Source organism: Hemicordylus capensis, chromosome 2, assembly GCF_027244095.1.
Source record: "Hemicordylus capensis ecotype Gifberg chromosome 2, rHemCap1.1.pri, whole genome shotgun sequence".
Lineage (NCBI taxonomy): Eukaryota > Metazoa > Chordata > Lepidosauria > Squamata > Cordylidae > Hemicordylus > Hemicordylus capensis.
This window is the reverse complement of record NC_069658.1, coordinates 105,209,630-105,234,763: the sequence shown is the minus strand read 5'-3', so window position 1 is coordinate 105,234,763 and position 25,134 is coordinate 105,209,630. Positions and strand designations below refer to the sequence as shown.

Genomic DNA, 25,134 nt, shown 5'->3' with positions numbered 1-25,134 from the left:
ATCTTGTATAAGAGGTACATTGATGATATATTCATTATAACTAAAAATAAAGATAATATGGAACCGGTGTTTATGTACCTGAATGAAATGGGAGTGTTAAATTAACCAGGGAAAAACCTGATGCCAGAGGATGGTTACCTTTTCTGGACACGGAAATAAAATTAAAAGGGAAGGGGGGAATTGAGACAAAGTGGTATAGAAAACCAACTAATAAGAAAATAATAATGAACTGTAGATCAGCAAACCCACAGGGGAGAAAAATACATACAGTGAAAAGTATGATACAGAGAACTATGGGAGTATCATCAAAAGAGAATGTAGAATAATCTAGGAGGAAAGCAGAGGAAATAGGGAAAACTAATGGTTATGAATTTCAATTAAAAGAAGATAGGAGTATTCAATGTAGGTGAGGGTACCCAGTACTTAAAATTCCATATGTGACTGATAGGTTTAATTGGGAGGCACAGTAAGTCAATTTTATTTGTATAGCCCCTATTAGGGGTGTGCATGGAACTGGTTCTGTGCATACCCCGGGAGGCAGGCGGGGGGTCCTTTAAGGTGTGGGCAGGGTGCTCTTACCTCCCCTGCTGCACTTCCCCTCCAGCACTGCTGTAATAACTGCTGGCTGTATTCCCTCTTGCTGCCCTGGTCAGCATAATACCAGAAGTGGTGGGTGCAACCAGTTCGAATGCAGGGGTTCTGAACCTGTTGGGCCTTCTAGGAATAGAACACTGAACAGGTTCATGCACATCCCTAGTCCCTATGACCTTGAGACAGCATTTAGTGAAGTCAAGACTGTATGACAACAAATGTGGAGATGGAGGATTGCCAGATTTGTGAGAACAATGAAGGAAGGTGTCAAACAAAGGGGATGGTATATAACATGGTTTGCAAGGAATGCATCCAGTTTTATATCAGGGAGGCAGGCAGACCCTTGAAAAAAAGATACAAAGAATATCTGGCAGACATACAGCATAAAGAAAGAACAAAACTGTGGGCAGTGCATGTTATAGGGAAACATCAAGGGAAAACAGTGAATATAAAGATATTCACTTTGGCTGTGGTGGCTGATGTGAGTGGAAAATTAGGGAAGCTATGTCCACAGAACAGCTGTATCCAGGGGCATAACTATAATAGGACAAGGGGAGACAGTTGTCTGGGGCCCACTGCCTTGGGGGCCCCCCCAGAGGCAAGTCACATGACTGACTCCTCCAGCCGCGCACCCGCCCGGGCTTCCTTCAGTTGTATTCATCCTCCGAAATTGATGTGAGTGTTAAGACCTGGAGCGACCAGAACAGCATGTCTTTCTCTAGTACCATTAAATGACTTGCATTGTCCACAATTTACAAAACTGTTTTAAAAATAATTTAGAGGCCTATTTTTAAATCTTGTCTCTGGGCCCAATCCAACCTTGCTACGCCCCTGGCTGTATCTCACCATAAATGTAAGGGAAGTGGTGAAATTCATTGGCTATTGAGTGAGGGTGGGAATTTCCACTTTCTCCCTTCTATTATGCGAGAGTGGGGGTTTTAACTCTCTCCCTCCTATTATGAGACATTGGGGGTTTGTAACACAATTGGATGACATTGGCACTGTAACAGGATTGGTTAATTGCTGTCAGTATTGCTGTGTCATGAGCATGTTTCAGCTACTACTGTATAGCACTGAAGCTGATGTGTCACATCAAAACGTTTGCTATCTTTGAACATCTGTTTTTATATTTTATTTACACATTAAAGAGGTCTTTAAAAAAGAAGATTGTGGATTTAGGAAGATACGTATCACATCGCCATTATACCGTCTTAATTGGTAATATGTCATTATGGGAAAAGTGTTTCACTGGAGAAACTGTGATGTGTGATAGATTAAACAAGCATAAGCAAAATAAAAGATGACGATTCTGCTCTTGTATTTCACTTCATATTTCATAGGTCATTTTGGCTCTTCAGTTGCCTCCTATTTCATATTTTTGCGATGGATGTATGGAATAAATGTAATTCTGTTTGGATTGACCTTTGGTCTCATCATGGTACCTGAGGTGAGGATGATGCATTTCATATGCTCCACTTATTTGGTCTTGGTTTTTGAGCTTAAATATCATACAAGAACATGAGTTAAGGTCTTAGATGGAGGGCTAAAGATAGTCAGGCTTTTAGTTTGTAGTTTAGAAGCTTCGGTTTTAGTGTTTTTTAAATTGTATTTTAAATTGTTTTAATTAGGTTAATGTTTGAATAGTTTTATATTGTGAACCACCCAGAGACTTTTTTGTATGGGGTGGTATATAAATGTAAAAAACAAAACAAAACATATCGCAGTAACTGCAAAATTGTTGAAATTTCACAGTGAAGAAGCCATCTAAAGTTGCTGCACCAGCCCATTCAAAATAACATCCTCCCACATTCAATGGATGTGAGGGGAAAATAGGATCATACTCACTAGCCATGTCCCCCAATGTTGGCATGTCTGCTGTCCATGTCCCCCAGTGGCCACACATTTGGCATTTGTCTACAAGGGGCAGTGCTAAACACATGGAAGATTTTTCCATGTTCATCTTCACCATATGGCCTGTCACTATAGATGACTGGCACCCCACACTGTTTTAGCTATTGTACAGTGAGATTCTAAGTCTCCACTATGGTGATGTGTCACCTGAATTTATTCTTAGACTCACTTGTGGCTTTTCAAATGTAAGTACAGTAGGAATTGCAGGAGGTTTTCCAAACGTTGATTTACTCATGCTTCACTATGCATAGGGTAGTGAGGAGTTCATTCAAGGGAGGAATTTTCAGCGACTTCAGTACAGTAACAGGAAATGTCACTGCCATGTCTTCCAGCATCTGGGCAGGTTGACAAGGGAATATCACAGCACGGTTGGAGCAAGCCTCAGAGGTTTTGTAGAACATCCCCTGTGGCAGGGCTTCTTCTACTTCAGACAGCCCCCCTTGATGGTGCTCTTAAGCTGAGTCACAGAGCACTCATCAGCATAGGCCCTCCTCAGAAACTGGCCCCTCATCATCCGCCAGTTCTCCTTTAGGTCTTGGGAAATCTTGCGAGAGCTCAGACTGGAATAAGATCGTGCCCCAAAATCTCACAAGATTGCAGACCACATGAGAATTCAGCCCGTCATTAGGGATGTGCAAATTGATTTGGGTACAAATTGATTTGTAACCAAATCTAGCTGATTCGGGTGATTTAAAGACAAAACAAATCACCCCTGTGGTCCATTGGCTAGATTCGGATCCAAATTGAATTGTGCCTGATTCTATTCAAATCTATTTGAGATGTGGATCCCTCCTATTAATATCCCCAGATTTCCAGCTTTCATTTTTTTAAAAAGCTAAGCTCTAGCCCTTATAGAAGTGGAGTTATAGAAGTGGACTTCTAGCCCTTGTAGAAGTAGAGAATAGTGTGTGTTCACTATTTTTTAAATGTTTGGATTATTTGGTGTATAATAACTTTCGCTCAGTGAATCCCTATGAGGATTCATTACACACTTTCATTTCTTCTATTCATTTTGACTGACTTAGACAGTGAAACATAGGAACATAGGAAGCTGCCAAATACTGAGTCAGACCATTGGTCTATCTAGCTCAGTATTATCTTCACAGACTGGCAGCGGCTTCTCCAAGGTTGCAGGCAGGAATCTCTCTCAGCCCTATCTTGGAGATGCTGTTCCCAGAGAGGCTCCATCCCCTGAGGGGAATATCTTACAGCGCTCACACTTCTAGTCTCCCATTCATTTGTAACTAGGGTGGACCCTGCTTAACTAAGGGGACAAGTCATGCTTGCTACCACAAGACCAGCTCTCCTCGCATGACAGTGCCAAGTGTCAACTGTCATGTGCCAACTATACCCCACTTCCACCCACAAGGCAGTGGAGTACTACTCAGTTTATGTTCTAGGATTCCCCCCCCCCCCAATTATTTAGACTCTTTGGTGTCAAATAACCTTTTCTCATAATGAATCCGTATGAGGATCCATTACATACCAAAGAGTCTAAACACCTCACAAATTCCTAAAATATAAACTAAGTACCCAGCAGCTTGTGGGTTGAGGGGTGGCTGGAATATGGGATGCCACAAATTCCCCACCCCTACCTGCAAAGCAGTGGGGTCAAAATGAACAGAAGAAATGAAGGTGTGTAATGAAGACACCAAATAATCTAAACACTTCAAAAATACCTTAAAAATAAATTGAGTACCCCAGTGTGTGTGGGGGGGGGGAGGGTGTAGTTGGCACATGGCAGTTGACAGTAGTTGGCACTGTCCAGTGATAGTCAAAATGAACAGAACAAATAAAGGCGTATAATGAATCCTCATAGGGATTCATTATGAGGAAAAGTTATTATACATCAAAGAATCTAAACATTTCAATATTCCTAAAAATTTAAATGAGTACCCCACTGCCTTGCAGGTGGGGGCGGGTGGGGTGTAGTTGGCACATGGCAGTTGACAGTTGGCACTGTCCAGTGACAGTAAAAATGAACAGAAGAAATGAAGGTGTGCAATGAATCTTCATAGGGATTCATTATGAGGAAAGGTTATTATTATTAAGAATCTGAACACTTGAAAAATAATGACCGTACATTTTGCTCCGTAACTCCACTTCTACAAGGACTAGAGCTTAGCTTTTTAAAAAAATGAAAGCTGGAGATCCGTGTTAGGGTTAGGATATGGCAACATCGAATACCCATTATTTCCTATGATGGAAATGTTCTAAATCAGTAAAAAATAAAATAATGCATTAAAAATCAACCAAGTGTCCTACTGTGTTGGAATTTGGTTGTTAGGTGGCACCCATGGGGCCCTATCAACCACCCAGACTTGGTGTCCCTAGGACCTTGTTAAGTGGTCCAAATCGATCCAAATCCAAATCAAATCAGAGCAAATACAAATCGAATTTGGGGTGATGGGGGTAGATTTGGACACACACACACAAAAATCAGGGTTGATTTGTCTGGGGCACAAATCAAATCAAAAAAATTGATTTGGGCACATCCCTACCTATCATCCTGTTGAGGCCAACCTGGGCTGAATTCGCCCCCTGCATGCTCACCTTTACCCTCAAGTTGGGGCAGCAGGCATGCTGCATGGCATGATGGCTGGGCTCTCCCCATCATTGGAGTAAGTTCCCCTGCTTTCTCCCACCCCACAATTGCCATCCCCATTTATACAGCTAATGGCTTTTTCCCCATGACGACTGGTCCTTAATACGTACTATAAACATGTTTTAAAACTTGCAGTTTGGGAGTGTTGAAAATGGCAGTGAAGGAGGTTTTTTTGGCAGTCTGGTGATTTTGCTGCACTGTACAGAGAAACCCTGTGGATAAAGCAGTTGAAGTGAGAAGTGGAGGTGTGGCTTCCTGCCTGAAAGTGACTTTAGGGAGTGTCGGCTCCACCCGCCACCCCTCTCTATTCCTAACCTGGCAGACTTGTTTTCTGTGCCCTACTGGAATGGAATGGAATCTTTATTTTGGTCATTGACCAGACAAAAATACAACACAATAGATAAGCAGTAACCTCCAGCAATCATGATTCTGCCAGTACTTTCTTACCAAACACCATTTACAATCTAACAATACATAGTACAGTCGATGTGATTTTATCAATTGCTTCCTTACACAGCTTGCAATGTGGGAAAATTTTGCCACCTTGGTGGAAACATTAATATAATAGTCAGACAAAAGGAGAGACACATAAAAGGCTGATGGCCTACTTGGCCAATCTAGACAAAATAGGGGACAAAAGCGATAGCTGGATATCTATAAAATAAACAGTGAAGCAACATATGACCAATTGTCTCAACCGCTCCTGACAGACACAGGTATAACCTTTGAGCAAAAGGAATACTGAGATAATGACCCTCTAAGAGAGCTGAGGGCATTGCATTCAAGTGTGCAAAGGCAAATGCCTTTCTTGATTTGGCAAGAACAGGCTCATTTAAATATTTAGCTGGTCTAAGAGGGTGAGTTGCATTACCTAAGTAAGGTAAATGTCTGACTTGGGTGTTGTCTTCCTGAGTCACTATGTCCCAAATTCACTGCCTAATTATCTGCTTGGCTTTTAAGATCTCTAAGGGGACCAATATTGGGATACCTAGCCCATAACTTCCTCATTTCCTCTCAACTCCTTCATTTCCTGTAGATGCAAAGTTGTCTTTCAGGACCAGAGCTGCAAGGCCTGCTTGGCCAAGATTTAATTTCAAATAATAAGAGATCTTTGCAACCCAGACATGTGCTTCAGTTGGTACTAACCCCAGTTCCAGCCTTAATGCGCTCTCTCTCTCTCTCTCTCTCTTTTCCCTCCAGTGGTCTTGTGCACTGCCAATGAGCAAGAACAATGGATGTTCAGATTTAAAAAAAAAAAAAAAATCCTATAGGCAGCTGTAGGCTTTTTTGTTTGAGAAGGTGCTCTTGCACAACTGTGCTACTTCAAAATTATTTCTGATTTGTTTTCTTCCTTTTGCAATTCTGGGGATATACAGGAGCACATTGCAAACAAAGAAACAAAATTTCAGAACACAGAAATGACTAGGCAGAGAGCTATGAAAATTGGCACACATGTAGTAGATGATGGCAGGGCTCTGTGTATTTAATTTCAAGTAATTTGGTCCATGTGTTGTTTTTAATGATGTTTTAAAAATTCAGTGATTCTCAGATGTGAAGTTGTTTTTTCCATGAATCTATGTTAGTACGATTTCAACTTAATCTGTAAAAGATAATTAAAAATCAACACATTGACCGAGTAACTTGAAATTAAATGCACAGCCACCCTCAACTACCTGTATGCCAAATTTCAGAGCTCTCTTCCCAGCTATTACCTTGTTTTGTTGTTTTCTCTCTCTTTCCCTATAGATGGCTGTGTCAGTTTGAGAAGGTGCTCTTGTACAACTGTGCTACTTCAAAAGGATCTCTGACTTGTTTTCTTCCTTTTGCCATAGTGAGGGTGTGCAAAAACACCGAAAAAATATTGTAATAATAAACAAAAGTGGGGAAATCCCTGAGAAGTATGCATGCACAGTACCTGGTGCCTGGGCTTCCCGTCCCCTCCCAATGAGAGCCCCAAAGTTGAAGCAGCACTTAATGACAGTAAATGTAATATGGAATACTGGTTTGTGCTCCCATGCAGATATACTTGTGTGCAAGACCACCAGGTCTTTTTAAAAAGCAAACATTTGAAAAAATAAGCAAAATCCTGCATACACACACTTACTCCTTGCCTACTTGGGCACAAGTGAAGGCACCAACAGGAAGCAGTAGGTGGGGTACTCCTTCCTCTGCCACACAATTGCCCAGGAATGGGTGGGACAGATGCGGAGATGCCATATGAAAAAGCCAAGGTTTGAAAAACCACAACAAACTGTTATCAACTGTAATAAAAAGCAGCAATGTGAGCTGCCCAGATTTACTCCCATGTATGCTTATTTTGTACTGATACATGCTTATAGGCACCTTATATACTTTTGTACTAATGCATCCTACCTTAAACCAATTCCTCTTGCAGTAAAGACCCTCATCCTGGCAGAGGGTATCTAGGGAAAAGAGCGCCTAGGGCAAGCACTGAAATTGCGCCCCCTGTCCAAACATCCGACACCCATCTTTCAGATAACTTTACCATAATATCAGCTGAAAAATACAAGTCAAGCTCGTTAATCTTTTAATATTTCAAAAACTATTTAGCTGTGGATGTAGCCAGACAAAAAGTGCTGGAAAACTATAAAAATTTCAGTATGCTGGGGCTCATGAAATACTCAAATACTATGTGGAGGTGTACTTGGAAAACTAATGTCTAATTCTCTACTATGCATTGTAGCATCACTATTACATAAGTTTTAAAAATAAATGGAGAATTTGACTTTTCCCAGATACTCTGAAAATAATTAAAGGATATTCAGAGTAAACTGTTTCACTGCTTGGAATATATTCTAGTATTTCATAAAGACAGTTAAAATGAGAGAAAGAGAGCAAGAAACTCCCAGTGGGGCTTAATACTAAGGATTTCACACTGATTCAAAGACAAACTCACCATTAATAGCCATATTATTAAGACATCACATTTAACTCACTTATCACAAGAAGCAAAGTAAGAGCAAATGAATACAATCCTAGCTCATAAGCGTCAGCTCATTATTCACAAGCCCTGATTCTCTGTACATAGTGCCAAACTGAATATATGTACAGTGACATATTATATTAAATTTAAAAAAAACCTGTAACTCTTTTGGGGGATTCCTAAAGGCTGTGGGGTGGGTCTGCAAAAGTTCCCCCTCCCATCGCTGGCCTCTAGAGCTTTGCAGGGACCATTTGAACATGTGCAGTGGCTATCTATCTATATGGCTACTGAAAACAAAATGGCTGCCATGCATGCTCAAATGGCCTCTGCAAGGCCTGGTATGGCCTAGGGCCTCACAGAGGCCATTTGAGCATGCACAGTGGCCATTTTGTTTTTGGTGGCAATTTTTAAATTTTTAAATTTTTTTAAAAATGGTGCCCCCTTCAAGTGGTGCCCGGGGCACGTGCCCTGCCTGCCCTACCCTAGATACGCCCCTTGGAAATCTCCAGATTAATTAATTGTCAATGAACTTTTCTCCCAATGCACCATAGTCTCAAGATGGAAATTTTGCTGCCCCGAGGATTTAGAATGCGCTTCCTAGTGAAATAAGATCCTCCCCATCTCTGACAGTTTTTAAAAAGTATTTAAAGACGCATCTGTTCACTCAGGCTTTTAACTGATACTGTTTTGCTTGTTTTTAATGTTGTTTTAGAATATTGTTTTTAAAATTTAAAATTATTGTTTTAAATTTCTTGTTTTTGTTTTTAACTAACGTTTTAATGTTGTTTTTATCCTGTTATAAACCGCCCAGAGACGTAAGTTTTGGGCGGTACAAAATTATGTTAAATAAAAATAAATAAAATAATAAATAAAAAGCCTGAATAACTGAGATCTCCCTAGTGTAGTGATTATTATTATTTAATTAGTGCCCAACGTAATGTACATAGATTAATGATTTTGTAAGCTGCAATTTCATGTAAAATGATTAAATAAGCATTAGCAGTGTGTGGTGGGGTACAAAGAGAAGAAGTAGTTAGAAACCTTGTTTCCTGCTGTATTTGTTTATTGGTCTTCTGTTTGTTGGGATTGTGTTTAACATTTTAACACTTCCCCCCTATGTTTAACTGCAGGCACTGATGGGGAAACCCTATGGGACTTTACCTAGAAAAACTGTGCCAAGAGCAGAGGAAGCAAGCGCTATGAACTTTGCTACTTTGTATGATTTCAGTGTAAGCACACTTCCCAACAATCATGTACTAATCTGTTGGGGTTTTTTTTGCTGGTGTAAACTTTTTGATTTCAGCAATACATTATGCAAGTTCACTAATGTAGTGGAATTTAATACAAATTTAAGCCCCAATTATTTTAATTCTGGATAAAGGGACACAACCTGGGACCAAAATTCAGTGGGATTTCCCCATGTCATGAAATAAAGCTTGCTGTTGACTTGACACAGCAGTTTCTGATGTGTACAATCAGTCAAAAGGGGCCAGGATGAAAGGCAGCTCAATGCAGTGTGTTTTTTGGCTTTACATTTATACAGTGTACGTGTCATAAAAGGTCCCCAAGGCCCACTATGTTGAACTATTCCAGGCCAATTTCATGAGGTTCAAACACACTGCAGGTGGACTTGCTTCAGTAGAGTGTGCTATGGTATTAATTTGGCCTTTTCTAGTTATATGAAATAACAAGCCTGCGAAGTGACAAAAGAAAGATAAACAAGGTAGAAGAGCTGAAGTGCTAGGCATGTGTTTCACTGCTTGCTACCTTTAGGGATGAAGGGGTAATGTTCATATCAACAGCCACTGTGGGATTTACTGTAAGCTACTTAGTAGAGTGTGTTATATTATTTTGGGAACATCCTACAGTAGTTTAAAGCGCTCTGGGAGCTGTTTCCTGAGGGACACACACAGTCACACAATTCCTGTAAATACTTGCTACAACCTGTCCTAGCTGCAAAGCATCTTGGAATGCTTTGTGCTATGCAGTCAGGGATTTGACCAAGATTTGAATGTGCTATGTACTGCCAGGTTTTTGATCAAGTCTGCTTCAGTGCCTGCATTGGGGATTAGGGTGAGAAAGCCAGCCAAGTCCTTGCCACTGGTCCTGGCTGGCAGAAGAGAAGGGAAGTTGTCTACACACTCACAACCAAGATCAATGGCTAGGGGATCTTTGGGGGCTGTTGAGAAGAGTCAGTGGCTGGCATTCTCTCAGCAGTCAAGTCAAGCAAAAGTGGTGATTGGTCCCTGCAGCCCATCTGGAGCTGAGAAGAAGGACTGGCTGAATTTCTGCCTGTGCTCGAGATGGGAGAAGGCAAAGGGATACCTTGTTCTTCTCTTTGCACAATGCAAGGGTACTTTCTTGTGGCCTGGATAGATGATGATGATGATGATGATGATGATGATGATGATGATGATGATGATTTTGTTACATATCAGTAGTGAGCAGAGCTCCCATAACCAGGTTTCAAATTTGGATCAGAGCATCACTATATTTTGAACATAAGAACAGCCCTGTTGGATCAGGCCCAAGGCCCATCTAGTCCAGCATCCTGTTTCACACAGTGGCCCACATCTTTCCCACACTCAGAAGATAGCTTAGTTTATTTTTTGGCCAAATTTCAAGCTAATCGGACCCTATCATGCCCCAATGATGTAATCAGGAGCACTCTCCTAGGCAAGTCTCCAACTGCCCCCCCATCTCTCTGCCACCCCCCCCCCCCCCCAGTTACCCACTTTCTTGGGTTGGTGATCCATGAGCGGCAGCAGTGGAATGGAGGAAAGGAGGGACATCTCTCTCTTCCCATTCCCTCTCTGGAGCCAGGCATGCTGGAACAGCTCTAAGCGAAGCATCAGGAGCACTGACAACAGTAGTTTTCTTAGCGCTGCTGAAGCAGCAAGCCTGGATAGGGGGACCAGGGTTTGGAAGTGGGTGGGTGAATAGTTTTTCTCTGGCTAAGGTTGTTCATGCCACTTTTATGCCCCCGTTCAATAGTAGCGTGTTTTATTAATACTACAAAGATATGTTGCTCCTTGAAGATTGTTTCTGTGGTACACTTTCCCTTTAAAGTAAAAATTCTCATTTGTTTTCTTATATCTATTTCTAAGAGAGCTGGAAATGTTATGATCCTCATGGATGAGTAACCAGAGTACTTGCGGATGAGAGGAAGGTACTGGCAGACTTGGGTTAGCTCACAGATACATTTAGTTTCACAAAAACTTGAAGAAACAAACCTAAGGGGATAACGCCCCCCCCCCACACACACACCTGCTCCAGTGTAACTCAATGGAGTGGAATGTTTGTGGATTCAGGGGGCAATAGGCAACCAAGTGGGAGGAACTAATGAAACTCAGTGGTGAGGTGTGGGGAAGGAGGGCTTGAACAAAATGAGCAGGAAATGTCTCAGTTTGAATAATACTCTCTCAAGACAGTCACATTAGGGGTGTGCACGGAACCGGTTTGAACAGTTTGGTCCAAATTCATCCAGTCCGTCTGACTAAACCAACTCAAACCAGCTCACTAGTTCAAGTGCCTTTAAAGGGGAATCTTGTGAGGATTCCCCTTTGCTTCCAAAGGTAATAAAAGGTGCCAGGGGAGTGGAAAGAGAGAGAGGCACCTTGAAATCTGAAAGAGAAGGTACTCACCAGCAGGCCGGTGTGGCACTCCTTCTCAGTAGCGGTGGCGGCATGCAAAGTGGGGGGGGAGGGGCTGAGGGCTGCACAGGCCTGTTGGTAAGTGCCTTCTCTTTCAGTTTTAAAGGCGCCTCTCTCTCGCTGCTCCCCCACTGCCCTTTATTGGCTTTGGAATAATGCTCTCTCACTGGATAATAATCCTCACTGGATTCCCTTTTAAAGGCTCTCAAACTGGTGAGCTGATCTACGGATGAGCTTGGTTTGGTCCAGTTCAATCATGGACTGGACCCCTTTCGCTGGGGCCAGTCCAGCCCACAGTCAAAATGGTCGAACCAGCCCAGTTCGATTGAGGCCAAGTTTGGCATACCCCTAAGTCACTTACTGCTTCTGAGAGAGAAAGGTGCCTAACACTTTCACCATACCGATGCATAGGTTCAGGTAACACATGCACATCAAAGATATACTGCAACACTTTGTTGTGGGTCCATACTTGTATTTATTACTGCTACTACTACTACTACTACTACTACTACTGTTTACACAGTCAGACAGGTGTTATTCACTAGTTTGTTTTATCCAGACATCGAGTCCTTCCGAAGGAACTGAGATGGCTGAATTTTATTGTCAATGTTGTTGCTGTTAGAGATATCGTTGCAGAATATAGGCTGTTCCGAGTAAAGTTGCTTTTTGTAATTGGCTGATGGTGATTTCTTTGGCCCCTATGGTGTTGAGGTGCTCTTCAGGTTGTTTTGGAATTGCACCCAGGGCGCCAATTACCAATGGGATTATTTTGGTCTTTTTCTGCCACAGCCTTTCAATTTCAATTTGCTATCCCCTGGTATTGCTATGTCGATTTATTTTAACTTGTTTTTCTTTCTTCTCGACTACAGTTATATCTGGTGTATTGTGTGGCAGATGTTTGTTTGTAGTCGGAAGTCCCATAATATTTTTACATCTTCATTTTCTTCACCTTTTTCAATTGTATGGTCCCAAAATTTTTTGGCTACTGGTAGCTTGTATTTTTTGCAGATGTTCCAGTGTATCATCCCTGCTACCTTGTCATGCCTTTGTTTGTAGTCAGTCTATGCAATCTTTTTACAACAGCTGATTAGGTGGTATTATTATTATTATCTTTTATTGATCAGTTGACCACATGCAACCATCAAACATTATAATTGTATTGTTGACTCAGTAGTATCAATCCAGTAAATTACTGGATTAATGTGTCAGTCAGAAAGAAATATTTTATTGACAGCAACCACTTCCCAATTAAACACACTGAACCCAGCTGCAATGTTCATGAAACAAAGATCAGTTCTGTTCTCCTGTATAATGCTTTCCCTCAGTTTAGGAATGCATGGTAAATGATATGTCAAGTACACGGGAAATGTTATGTCAAAATGAAAAAATTCCACATGAATTGTTCACGAAAGAGCTAAAAGCAGCTGCTGGTAGGAATGTTGTAATCTGTTCACAGATCTTTCATGTAAAATCCACATTCTGGTGTAATCTCTTTCACATCTGCTCATCTATGGAGTCAAAATATTACATCAAAATTGGCACCTAATTGCACATTAAGCAGGGATTAATTGAAGGCAAATACCAATATGGGCACCATATTGGCAAAGAACCAGAGTCTTAAAGCAGATTTCAGAGGGGCTGCTGTGTTCATCTGTTGCAGCAGAGGCAACAAAAAATCTTGTTATGGCTTATGGGAGAAACTGTGATACAAAGAAGCATGCCAGGAGCATCCATGCATGCATGGATACTTTTCTTTTCTCCCCCTGCCCCAAGAGCTGCTCTCACACGGCAAGCTGCTTTTATCTATCTATCTATCTATCTATCTATCTATCTATCTATCTATCTATCTATCTATCATATGTCTATACAGCCTGACATGGGCATCTCTAGGAAATATAACCCTGTCCAGAACAGGAAGATCTAAACCACCTCTCGAGTTATGACCCCCCACAGTCCATACCTCCGTCTAATTTGGATTCAATTTCAGTTTGTTATCCTTCTTCCAGCCCTTTACCACCTACAGGCAGGCATTTAAGGAAGTTATGTCATTACCTGATAAAGCTGATATTGAGAAATAGATTTTGGTGTCATCAGCATACTGATAGCCCTGCACCAAATCTCCTGATAATCTATCCCAGCGGTTTCATGCAAAAGTTAAAAAGCATTGGATACTGAATGAAGCCTTGTGGAACTACATACATTAAATCCTGCTTTGCAGAGCAACAGTTTCCAAGTGACACTATCTGGAATCTTCCAGAGAGGTAGGAACAGAACCACTATAAAAAGTGCCACCCAATCCCAACTCCCTCAGGTGATCTAGAACGATACCGTAGTCAATGGCCACCAAGATCCAAAAGGATCAACAGAGTCACACTCTCTCTGTCAATACCCAATTGAAGATCACCAGTCAGGCCGACTAAGGCAATCTCAACACATAGCCAACCCGAAAGCCAGTTTGAAATGGGTCTAGATAATCTGTTTCCTCAAAGACTGCCTGGAGCTGAGGTCACCACGCGCTCAGTCACCTTGCCCAACCATGGAAGATAGGAAACAGGTCTATAATTGGCTAACTCTGAGGGATACATGCAGATTTCTTCAAGTAATTTCTAATAATAGCTTCCTTAAGGCAAGGAGGCATCCTGCCCTCCCTCAGAGAAGCATTTAGAATATGTACGAGACCCTCTCTGATAGTACTAATGGCAGCTGAAATGAGCCAAGTTGGGCAAGAGTCAAGAGAACAGGCGATAGGATGTACAGTCTGAGGCAGCTTGTCCACATCCTCAAGAGTCACAAACTGAAAGTCATCAAGTGTTATTCCTTTAGAAGAGTTGTTGGACACCTCCCTAGTAGACTCTATTTGGATGCAAAAGGGAGAGGCAGAAGAATTAAAACCCACTTTACAACTCTGCAAAGCAGCTCCCTAATACAGGGACACTGAGACAATAAACATGATGGAGCCCTTGTAGTGTCTCCTTGGAGAGGAGAGCCAGTCTTGTGGTAGCAAGCATGACTTGTCCCCATAGCTAAGCAGGGTCTGCCCTGGTTGCATCTGAATGGGACACTTGATGTGTGAGCACTGCAAGATATTCCCCTCAGGGGACGAAGCCGCTCTGGGAAGAGCAGAAGGTTTCAAGTTCCCTCCCTGGCTTCTCCAAGATAGGGCTGAGAGAGATTCCTGCCTGCAACCTTGGAGAAGCCGCTGCCAGTCTGTGAAGACACTACTGAGCTAGATAGACCAATGGTATGACTCCGTATATGGCAGTTTCCTATGTTCCTATGTCTCAGGGGCATAGCCCATGACACACCTGTTTTCCTCTTCTCCGGGCCCTATCCAGGAACCACAGCAATGGTGATCAGAACTAAAATGATCCAATGGGAGAGCAGTAGCCTCATGAAATAGCACAGGTTCTGCAAGGAAAAGGTCCACATTTCACCTTGGCCATAGTCACTCAGGTAAAAGGGCTGGGAAGAAGCACACACCTGAAGCAGTGACATGATGTAGTAAATTAAAGGAAGTAGTGCAAGGACCTGTGGCTTCCTTCAGGTAGCTGCCAAACTTCAGGATGTCTTCCATTATGCTGAGTGTTTTATAGCTGCTTCTCGCATAATCACATAGTCTTAACTTGGTTTAACTAAGACTTTATTCAGAAACAACTCATTTTTTCTCCTTACCCTCCCTTTTCTTTCTGACTCCACCCCCACATTCTCTACTGGATCCCCACTGGGACAAACTTCTAAAATCACAAAGCATAAAAGACTACTAGAAAGAATACAACACATCCTTCCCCTTTATAACCACCAGAACTGAATTGATTTAAATTTCAGTGACAAAGTCTTGAAGTTTTTCAGGTGGTCTCCTGTCACACACTCTTCTCCTAATTCTTGGGGTCTCTGGCACAGAAGCTGTTAGTGATTTATTTTCTGGAACAGAGAATTGTCCATCACTTTCATCAGCCTCTTCTGTAAGGTCAAAACTGGAGACACAATTAAATTCCTCTCTGAGATCAGACTCCCTTCCCTCTTTTCTTAAAGTATGCATGCTAGAAAGTTTCAAACTGTTCCATTTCTTTTCAGCATGCAATATGACAGAATCTCCTAAGATTTTGATTATTTATTTTGGTCCAGAATATCGGGAACATCCCTTTTCACATTTTATAAGGCACCCTTATAAAGTATTCAAACCAAGTATTCGAACAAAGAATCCCACCTGAAATGTTTGCTGTTTTGCACCCTGTTTCTGATCCACATACAATTTATATTTTTGTTGCTTTTCCTTTTTCTCGCACCTGTTGCAAAGTGACCTTCTGTACAGGACAGTGAGCAAAATTGGCATTGTGGGCAGAGCCTCCACATAAGTAGCTTTTCCTTTCTTGTGCTGAGACTTTCTGGGGCAGTGCCATATGAGAAGATAGGGATTGGAAGAATTTAGACCAGGCCTGCTCAACTTAGGCCCCCCAGCTGTTTTTGAACCACAACTCCCATAAACCCCAGCCACAGTGGCCAATAGCCAGGGATTATGGGAGTTGTAGGCCAACATCTGCAGGAGATATGAAGTTGAGCAGCCCTGATTTAGACTGAACAACCTGGATTCCAGGAGGTTGGTTTTAGGGGTGTGCAAAGAACCAGGAAGCCCAGTTCATTTCAAACAGAACCAGACTTGAACCGAACCAGGCCCGGTTTGGTTCCGTGAATGTTGAGCTGGGCCCCAGTTCGGCTCAAGGCCAAACCAGTTTGGACCTGGCTTGGAGGAGGGTGTTTTTAGAATGAATGAATGAATGAATAAATAAATAAATAAATAAATAAATAAATAGAAAACTTATTGCCTGGTCCAGTGGCCTCTGGGGGTGCAGCCACAGGAGGTTTCCAATGACGCCCACAGCCAGTAGTACATAATGGCTATTTGCGACCTGGGCACACAAATGGCCAGTCCACATATGCTGAGGCCGCTCGACCAGTTGGTAAGTTTAAAAAAAAAGATTTGTAAAAGAACTTCTAGAACTCCTGAGCCGGCCCAGGGGGGTTGGCTTGAAGTCGTACCGTACCAAACCAGGCCCTGTTGGGCTCGAGGGTGAAAAGGCCCAGTTTGATGGCAAACTGGCTTGACCCTGAGCCGGTTCGTACATCCTTAGATGGTTTTGGAGTATCAAAGAGAGTGATCTGGCACAGTACGAGCATCTTCCACCCGCCTAGCTATCTTGATAACTTTATCCAGGGTTAGTTTCTGCTCTTGTAAGAGTTTTTCACACAGTTTGGAACAGTTTGTTTTCATAACGATCTGATCCCTGATCAGTTCATCAGTAAAATTGGCAAACTCACATGTTACACTTAAGGCATGCAGTGCTATGACATACTGATTGATAGATGCACCAGGCAATTGGACTCTAGAATAGAACTTGTAATGTTCATCAGTCACATTCAAAGTAGGGTTGAATGATCAGCTAAGTTTTGAAGGGCAGCTTCATATGGGTTTGCATCCCCTTCCAAGCTGGTAGAAAAGGGCAAATGGTTATATATTCTTTGGCCTTCAGGGCCCAGGCAGTGAAGCAATGTAGCTTTCTGCTTTGCTGGAACAAAATAAGAGGTATGTATAGTGAGGATGTAATTGCAGAAGTAAGACCTCACCTGTTTCCACGGATCAATAGGTTCTCCTGGGGTGGACAAGAAAAAAGGTGGTTGTGGGATTTGAGCCATGCTGCAGTGGGATCCAGTGAACAACAGAGTCCAGGATTGAAAGGGAAAAGTGCCTTCAGGGATTGTGCAGATCAAGAAGCTGGAGGAGCAATCAGCAGCAGCAATAGCAGAATGAAGCAGTTCAGGAATGCAGACACAGTAATGGAATGAAAGAAAGATGGAGAAACATACACAAGTTTTGCAGACTCACACGCATAGTTGGTTGAAAATCTCATCACCAAATGTGTTACAGCTGCTTCCCTCATAAACAAGAAGTAGTCTTAACTTGGTTTAACTAAGACTTAGGAGCATAGGGAGGCCAGCGGCAGCCCAGGTTCTGCAGCTGCCCCCTAGACCCACCCCCTGCATCTGACGTCAGAAGCAGGGAGCATTTAGCCATGTCCCTGTGTCTGATGTCAGATATGGGGGTGTAGTTTAGCTCCCAAAAAGGGCTGCGCAGCCCCATTTGGGAGCTAAACTGGCCAGGAGTGGCTCTCCTTGCCTCTAAAAGGGGGCAGCAGCCAGGTTCTTTGAACCCATCCGCTCAATGGTGGCTCTGCCCCTGCTACGACTTTATTCTGAACCAACTCTATTTTTCTTCTCCTTTCCCTCCCCTTTCTTTCTGACTCCACCCCACACACTTTCTCACAGGATCCCCATTGGGAGAAATTTCTAAAATCACAAAACGTACAACACTACTCAATAGAATACAACACCCAGTCCCCTCCATTGTATTTGACCACACTTGCTTTGATATCCTATAAAGTTGTTTTAAACAATGGCACCACTTCTATTGCTAGTGTAAGTAAAAATTGACTATCTTACACACTAAATTTTCCTAGGTTTCCAAAATCAGTTCCTGAATGCAAGAATTCTATGAAAATCTCCTAAACATATAGATATGGATCTGAAGTTGAGATTTAAAAGAAAAAAGACTCCTTAGTTTTAAAATAGTTATTGAAATTACTGTTGAGTCTACCTTTTTTTTTAACACTTTGTTTTAACATCCAGGCAAGTGCTGTGCTGGTGTGAGGGGGGAAAGGGCATGGCCCTTAGGGATTTATTTTTGAGAGGCACCATAGGCTTCAGAGGAAAGGGGAAATCAACACAAGCTATTCCTCCATCATAGCACCAGTGCAGCATGAGTCTGGATATCAGGCTGCACTTGACAATTACCCAAACAGGCCTTATCTAACAAAAATCAGAGCTAAAATAATTTTCTTGAACTGTGCTGTCATCTTCTATTGCTGCTTTTGAGTTTTAATATAGCTTTTATGCTGCCCTTGTGCTATTTATAGTGTGTGTGTTTTTAAATCTTGATCTTTGATATTTTAATATTGTGCTGTGTTCTTATTCTAGCCTGGAAACCAGCTTGGCAAACTGAAAGGCAGGAGATATATATATATATATATATATATATATATATATATATATATATATACACACACACACACACACACACACACACACACACACACACACACATATATTCATTCTTAGGCTCCGTGAGCTTTACAAAACTGGAGACAATTCCAAAGGTTGTTAATCAGAATGCTTTTTCAATTACGCATTCTTATTAGGGATGTGCACAAAATGGATTTTCTGTTTTGTTTCAAGCTGATTGAAATGTTTCGCAAAACGCAAATGGTGGAAATGTTTCGTCAAAACAATTGTCGTTTGTTTTGTCAAAACAAAGCTCACACATTTTGAGTATTTCAGCCATAGGGAACAATGGGGAAACTTGAAACACCCCATAGTTCCCCATGGGTAGCTCCTAGGGACATGATGGATCCTATGGGGGTTTGGGGGAAAGGTTAAAATTGTTTGAAATTGCCTGCTTGCCCCATTTCTTTTGTCGATAGGGTGATAGGTAGCACCCATCATGCTCTACCACACAACCCACTTTGGTGTCCCTAGAAACTACCCATGGAGAACAATGGAGTGTTTTGGGTTTCCCCATTGTTCCCTATGGCTGGAACAAGCTGCACTCACAGAATGCACAGATATGTTTTGCATTTCAATTTGCAATGCATTTTGCAATCCTGTCTTGAAAAACACTCAGAAACACACAGTAATAGGGAACCTGTCCCTCCCAACCACAGAACACACATTTCAAACACAGTCCAAAAATGCCCCCAAAAGAATCACTGACCCAGAATCCACTGCCAGCCACAATGCCAGTGCTGCAGTAACGTTATTGGAACAAGTTGCTCTCTCACACACAATTATGACTCCTTACTTCCTAGCATTGCAAGAGCTGCAGCAAGCATAGCCATAAGCTCAACTAGAGCAACTCCAGTCACATTTTGACGGAGTACACCTTGCAATGAAAATTGCAGAGCAGACCAGAGCAGTGACTGAAGCACAAGTTAGTCTCAAGGCCAGACATGGAGTTCATCACAGCAATCACCAAGAAATATTATACACACATACAGAGCTGCCACTGTCAATTTCTCACCACAATTCTATCTCACAAATAAATAAAACTACAACTCAAGGCAGGCAGACAGGCACCCAAGTTCTTCATTTGTCAACCTGAGATCCAGCAAAGCCATATAGCTGTAGCAGCAATAGCACAGCAGTGCCACAAAATTAAACCTCCTTTGATTCCTTCCTCCTCTCCTGATGTATTCTTTTCTTCAGGAAAGACAGACACAGTACAAGGGCTCTCTCTGCCTCCCAGTCCCTTCGAATACATTTGGAACACCCTTCATTTGTGTTCCACTCTCCCTCCCTCATCCATCCAGCAAATGGGGGCACAGTTGCCCATGGAAACACTTGATTTGTATGATAACAGCCATCCAAGAAGCAAGGAGATAGTAAGCCAGTTGGAAGCAGTGCCAGAAAACAAATCTACAAGGGAAAAACAGGTCTCCAAAACAGTATTTGAAAGTGAAACGCTGAAATGTTTCGAATTGAAACAGGGTTGTTTTTCCCCAAGTTCAAAATAGGCCTTTTATTTAAAGGGTATTTTGTTTCGAGCTCAAGAAACTCAAAATTGCCCATTTCAGGTTGAAACATTTCAATGTCAATATGTTTGGAACATCCCTTTTACTTATAACATATTAGGCAGCCAATCGACAGGTCCTTTGGGTCAGAGACAGTGACATGTGTAGACTAGCAAAGGGAAATGAGCAGAGGAGGAAAGAAAGATGGAAAGGACAACCGATTCTGCTCTTCCCTCAGTCTCTGTTGTCGAAAAACCCAGTCAAGAGAGAACTGAGGGGCAGAATTAAGATCCATATGCTTCAACTGTGTGTGCTTTTTCTATTCTGAACATTATACAGTATGTCCAGTAGGACTTGTTCATGGCACTTTAATAAGGGGAAAATACTGGTTATCTGGCAACAATTGTTGACTTTTACACAGACATGAGTAGGTGTTCTGTAAATAATAAAAATGTTGACGATCTCTGAGTTCCATCATTCCCCATCAGAGACCATGTCAGAACCAGCGCAATTGAGGAAACAGGTTGATAACTGTAGCAGAAATCTATTAATCTTTCCTTGTCATGTGTTAAAATATTTCATTTTCACCACTGCCAGGATTGCAAATGAGGCTTAGCAGGCAAACACTGTGACTCATTTCAGACAGCCCAACAGTCACAATATATCAAATGCATGGCTTGTGATTAAATGAAACAGAAGGATGCTAGCCTATTGACTTTTTAATCTACTAATGGTTTACTTTTAAGAAATAACCAGCAGCTAAATAGCAGAAGGAAAGGGAATAAATGCATTTCACTTGCTAGAGGACTAAACCCCTTTGCATTATCGCAGTCAATTAAAACCCTTTCCAATCCATCCACAGGCCATTGGCAGATTACAAGGGCACATGCTGAACTCGCATGTCTGTTCTGGCCACTTGCAAGCTTTACTGTTATGTGATGCTTATCAAAGGGTGATTCCAGCAGTAACAGATGTATATTGTAACCAAAAGACAGAGAGGAACTATGATTGGGACATGTCAGTTATTTTATTTGCAGGCAGTAGAGAGAAATGTTTCTCCCTCTCTCTCAGCTCCAGAACCAGGGGTCATCCCATGAAAATGACTGCCAGGAAATTTAGGACCAACAAAAGGAAGTACTTTTTCCACACAGGACATAATTAATCTATGGAAATCTCTGCCATGTGGTGATGGCCACTAGATTCGATGGCTTTAAAAAGAGCTTAGACAAATTTATGGGGGACAGGTCTATCAATGGTTACTAGTCTGGTGGCTATTGGCCACCTCCAGCCTCAGAGGTATGATGCCTCTCAACCAGTTGCAGGGGAGCAACAGCTGGAAAGAGGGCATGCACATACCTCTTGCCTTTGGACTTTTCAGAGGCATCTGGTGGGCCACAGTGTGAAACAAGATGCCGGAATAGATAAGCTTTGGACCTGATCTAGCAGGGCTGTTGTTATGTTATTATTTACAGCATATTCCTTTGTTTTGGAAAGCAACCACAATTTTATCTAATACATTCATGTTTGTATACTTTAAAAAAAGTTTCTAATGGCAGATGATTTAGTGGGCTTTGATTTATCTATTGCTTTTCAGACACAATCCAAAATGCTGGATTTAATTTTTAAGGCCCTGCCTGGCTCAGTCCCAACCTACCTCAGAATGTAGCCTCCCTTAAGATATGTTCCATTGTGATCTTTCAGGTTGATTAGGAACGCCCTCAGCAAAAGAGCTTTCATATGCTATATTCCTTGTGTGAATAAGGTCCCAGGTCCATCCCAGGTCCTTTGGAATCGATGTCTGGATAAAACAAACCAAAACAAACAAATAACACCTGTTTGTGTAAACAAGAGATAATAATAATAATTACTAATAATAGGTTACCAAAGCATGAGTAACTGTGGCCAAGCTATCTCTATCCAGGTAAGGTCAGTTGGTGTATTAGCTGACTGCAGCCCAGAGCATATACTATCATTTCTTACACAGTTTAATCACTAGGTTGGAAATAGGACATCTGTTGTACCGTATAGAGCCCTGTCTCACAATCAGGGAGAAGGACTTGGTGGAGGAAGGTGGATGTACCTTCCCTGCAGATGATCCCTCGTTGCTCCCTGGGCTGGCGGATCGCCCCTGGGCACGGAGGGTCAGGGGACAGGATGCATCCTCCCAGCCCTCAGAACTCCCATAATACACTGCACAAGTTTAGCCCAGGAGTAGGAGGGCTGAATCGAGCCTTGACTATGGTGATGAAATGTTCCTGTTACAGCCAGCCTTTTGCAAAATGGGGTAGCCTCTTCAGGTGGCAGATGTGGACCTCAGGGGTGGCATGGTAGCCAGAGAGTCAATAAACACAAACACCTTCTCTTTTCAAATGGAATATTTCCCCTTCTGGAATTGGCTCTTGCCCCTTTCCTTCCTTCTGTTTCTTCTGTGTCTCTGGAGACTTCTTTGGTTTGCACAATGATCCCCAAAATTTAGCTGAATTAGCACAGTCAGAAAAATCATTTTGCCTCTTTTGCAAGGCTTATTTCCTTCAGAGTATTGCCTGAAGTATTTTGTTAAAAGTTTTTAAATTGCTCTTTGTCATTGACTTTTCAGGGCTTTGCACAATATTCTGTGCTGTTTTACGGCTACTACAATAACCAGAGAACAATTGGGTGGCTGAAGTTCCGGATGCCTCTCTCCTACTTTCTTGTGGGAGTTGGATGCATTGCTTACAGTTTCATGGTTGTGATCCGCACGTAAGTTTCTTTTAATGGAAAAAATTAGAATATTTATGAAATCTATACCTGTACAGTACATCTGACTAACGACCCCTGTTACTACAGACAGACTCCGAGTTAAGATGCTTCGAGTTAAGATGAATGGTGCTTGGAACCTGTAAATTGTCACCTTGTTTCAACTTCATAACTGGGTATCAACTTTACAACACTCATCACAGGGCAGGAGGCTCACTAGATGGCTGCTGGGCATGGGATGGAGAAGGAATAGGAGGCAACAATGGCGGGTCAGGCTCACATTGGCATTGAGATTGGCAATCCTGGCACCAACTGCTGCTGCACCTGAGGCTGGGGAGACATGGTCTGACTCACCCATCCAACATGCTTCCCCAGCTGCTGCCACTGCTGCTTCGGCTCCTCCTTTTCCAGGCTCAGCTATGGTGCTGTGACAGCAAAAGGGGAAAGAAACTTATTTTCTGTTCCTATTTCCAGTACACATGCTTCTTCCTGCCTACCCTCCTTTATTCCCTAATCCCTGCCCAACCCAATGCTCAGAAGGAAGAGATGGAGTCAAGCTACCCAGTTATCTCCCTTCTGAGTGAAGACATTTCAACCTAAGGCTCCATTTTCAGGAACCAATTGTGCTGTCAATACAAGAAATTCCTGTATTGTGCACGGAGTCACAGCCTATTTGTGTACACTGCTAACTGGGCAAAGAGCCACTTTTAATGTGGTGGTTCTCTTTATTTAGCAGGGGGAGAGTAACTGGCCCTATCCACCCCCAGCACTTTACCTCCAGTGACTGTTGCTGGTGTCTGTCTTACATTTCTTTTTAGATTGTGAGCCCTTTCGGGTCAGGGATCCATCTTATTTGTTTATTATTTCTTTATGTAAACTGCTTTGGAAACTTTCGTTGAAAAGCAGTATGTAAATATTTGTTGTTGTTGTACACTGGGAAGGAAGATGATGATGGCAGAGATGGATAGTGCTCCCCTGAACTGCCTCTGGGCCCTGGCAAATGCCCCACCCTGTCCACTGCTCATGCTGGCCATTCCTGCCTCATCCTAAGGTTCTTCATATTTCATAGTAATGTAAAAACTAAATGCATAGAATTCATTTTAATGATAGGGTGTTCCCCCTCACCCATTAAAACCCCCACCAAGATTAAAAAAGACCCATCAAACTATTTCCTAGCTCAATCGCTGTCCCAAAAAGGAAGGTTTGTGGAAATAAGGGTTTTTTTGGGGGGGGGATGGGTTGTGTGTTGTTGTGGTGCGTAGTTGGTTGTATTTAGTGGCCTTTCCCTGCTGTATTCAGTATCAGGAATAATAAGTTTTGGTTAAAAAAGAAAACTGAGCAGGAAGCCCTGGGTTACTTTACTACTATTTAGCATTCTAAATCCAATGTTTATGTATTCATATTAGAAGGAGTTTCAGTCTGGCAGAAGTGAGGAAAAGTATAACATGTGTTCTGTGCAGTTAAGAAATGTAACATAGATGTATAACAAAGAGAGTAGCAATGTCAACTTTTTTTTTTAAGTTTTCAATCTTACACAGTGTCACATAACACCCAGAAATTACAATCATTCCTCTTTATCTGGCTTTGCAAGGGTGAGAGGAAGGGCAGGAACATATGGTCCAGAATCCGACTGCAAAATCACAGAGTAGTAAATGGCTGTCTGCAGGATTGTGTAGTGGTTAGCTTAAGCCTGCACAGTTGTTTTCAAGAATTAAAGGCAATAGTCATGAAAAAGGATTAATACCTTAAGGCAGAAAGCATGATCTCCACTTGCGTTTTCTCTTTGAAAATCCTACGTAAAACATAGCTCCACCATTGTTTTCCACAGTTCGAATGAAAGAGGATTTCCTCTCCTTTCTTTGGGCCAATATTCTGCCTAATTCAGTGCCCCAGTACATGGTTTCTGGATGCCTAAAGGTCTTATCTGTAATTAAAACATAGAATCGGAAGCTGTTGCACAATGTCTAAGGGCCAATTACCATGTTCACTTTTGACAAGATAATGTCAGAATGAGGTAATTACCTCAAGAGTTAACTCACAAATATTTCTCTTGAAGCTGGTATTTACCACTTTGAG

General features: G+C 42.1%; 1 protein-coding gene across 3 annotated transcripts in view; it reads left to right on the top strand.

Annotated features, from left to right (window-relative positions):
* Positions 1–25,134, top strand: part of TMC1 (transmembrane channel like 1) — a 108,351-nt gene that overhangs the window by 26,611 nt on the left and 56,606 nt on the right. For all 3 annotated transcript variants that reach the window (XR_008317702.1, XM_053302876.1, XM_053302877.1), the window contains exons 7-9: positions 1,932–2,038; positions 9,182–9,280; positions 22,919–23,061. Coding sequence is in view for 2 of the 3 variants with exons in the window: in XM_053302876.1 (XP_053158851.1) it covers positions 1,932–2,038; positions 9,182–9,280; positions 22,919–23,061 (349 nt within the window). In the remaining variant the exon portion in view is untranslated. The remainder of the gene's footprint in view (positions 1–1,931; positions 2,039–9,181; positions 9,281–22,918; positions 23,062–25,134) is intronic.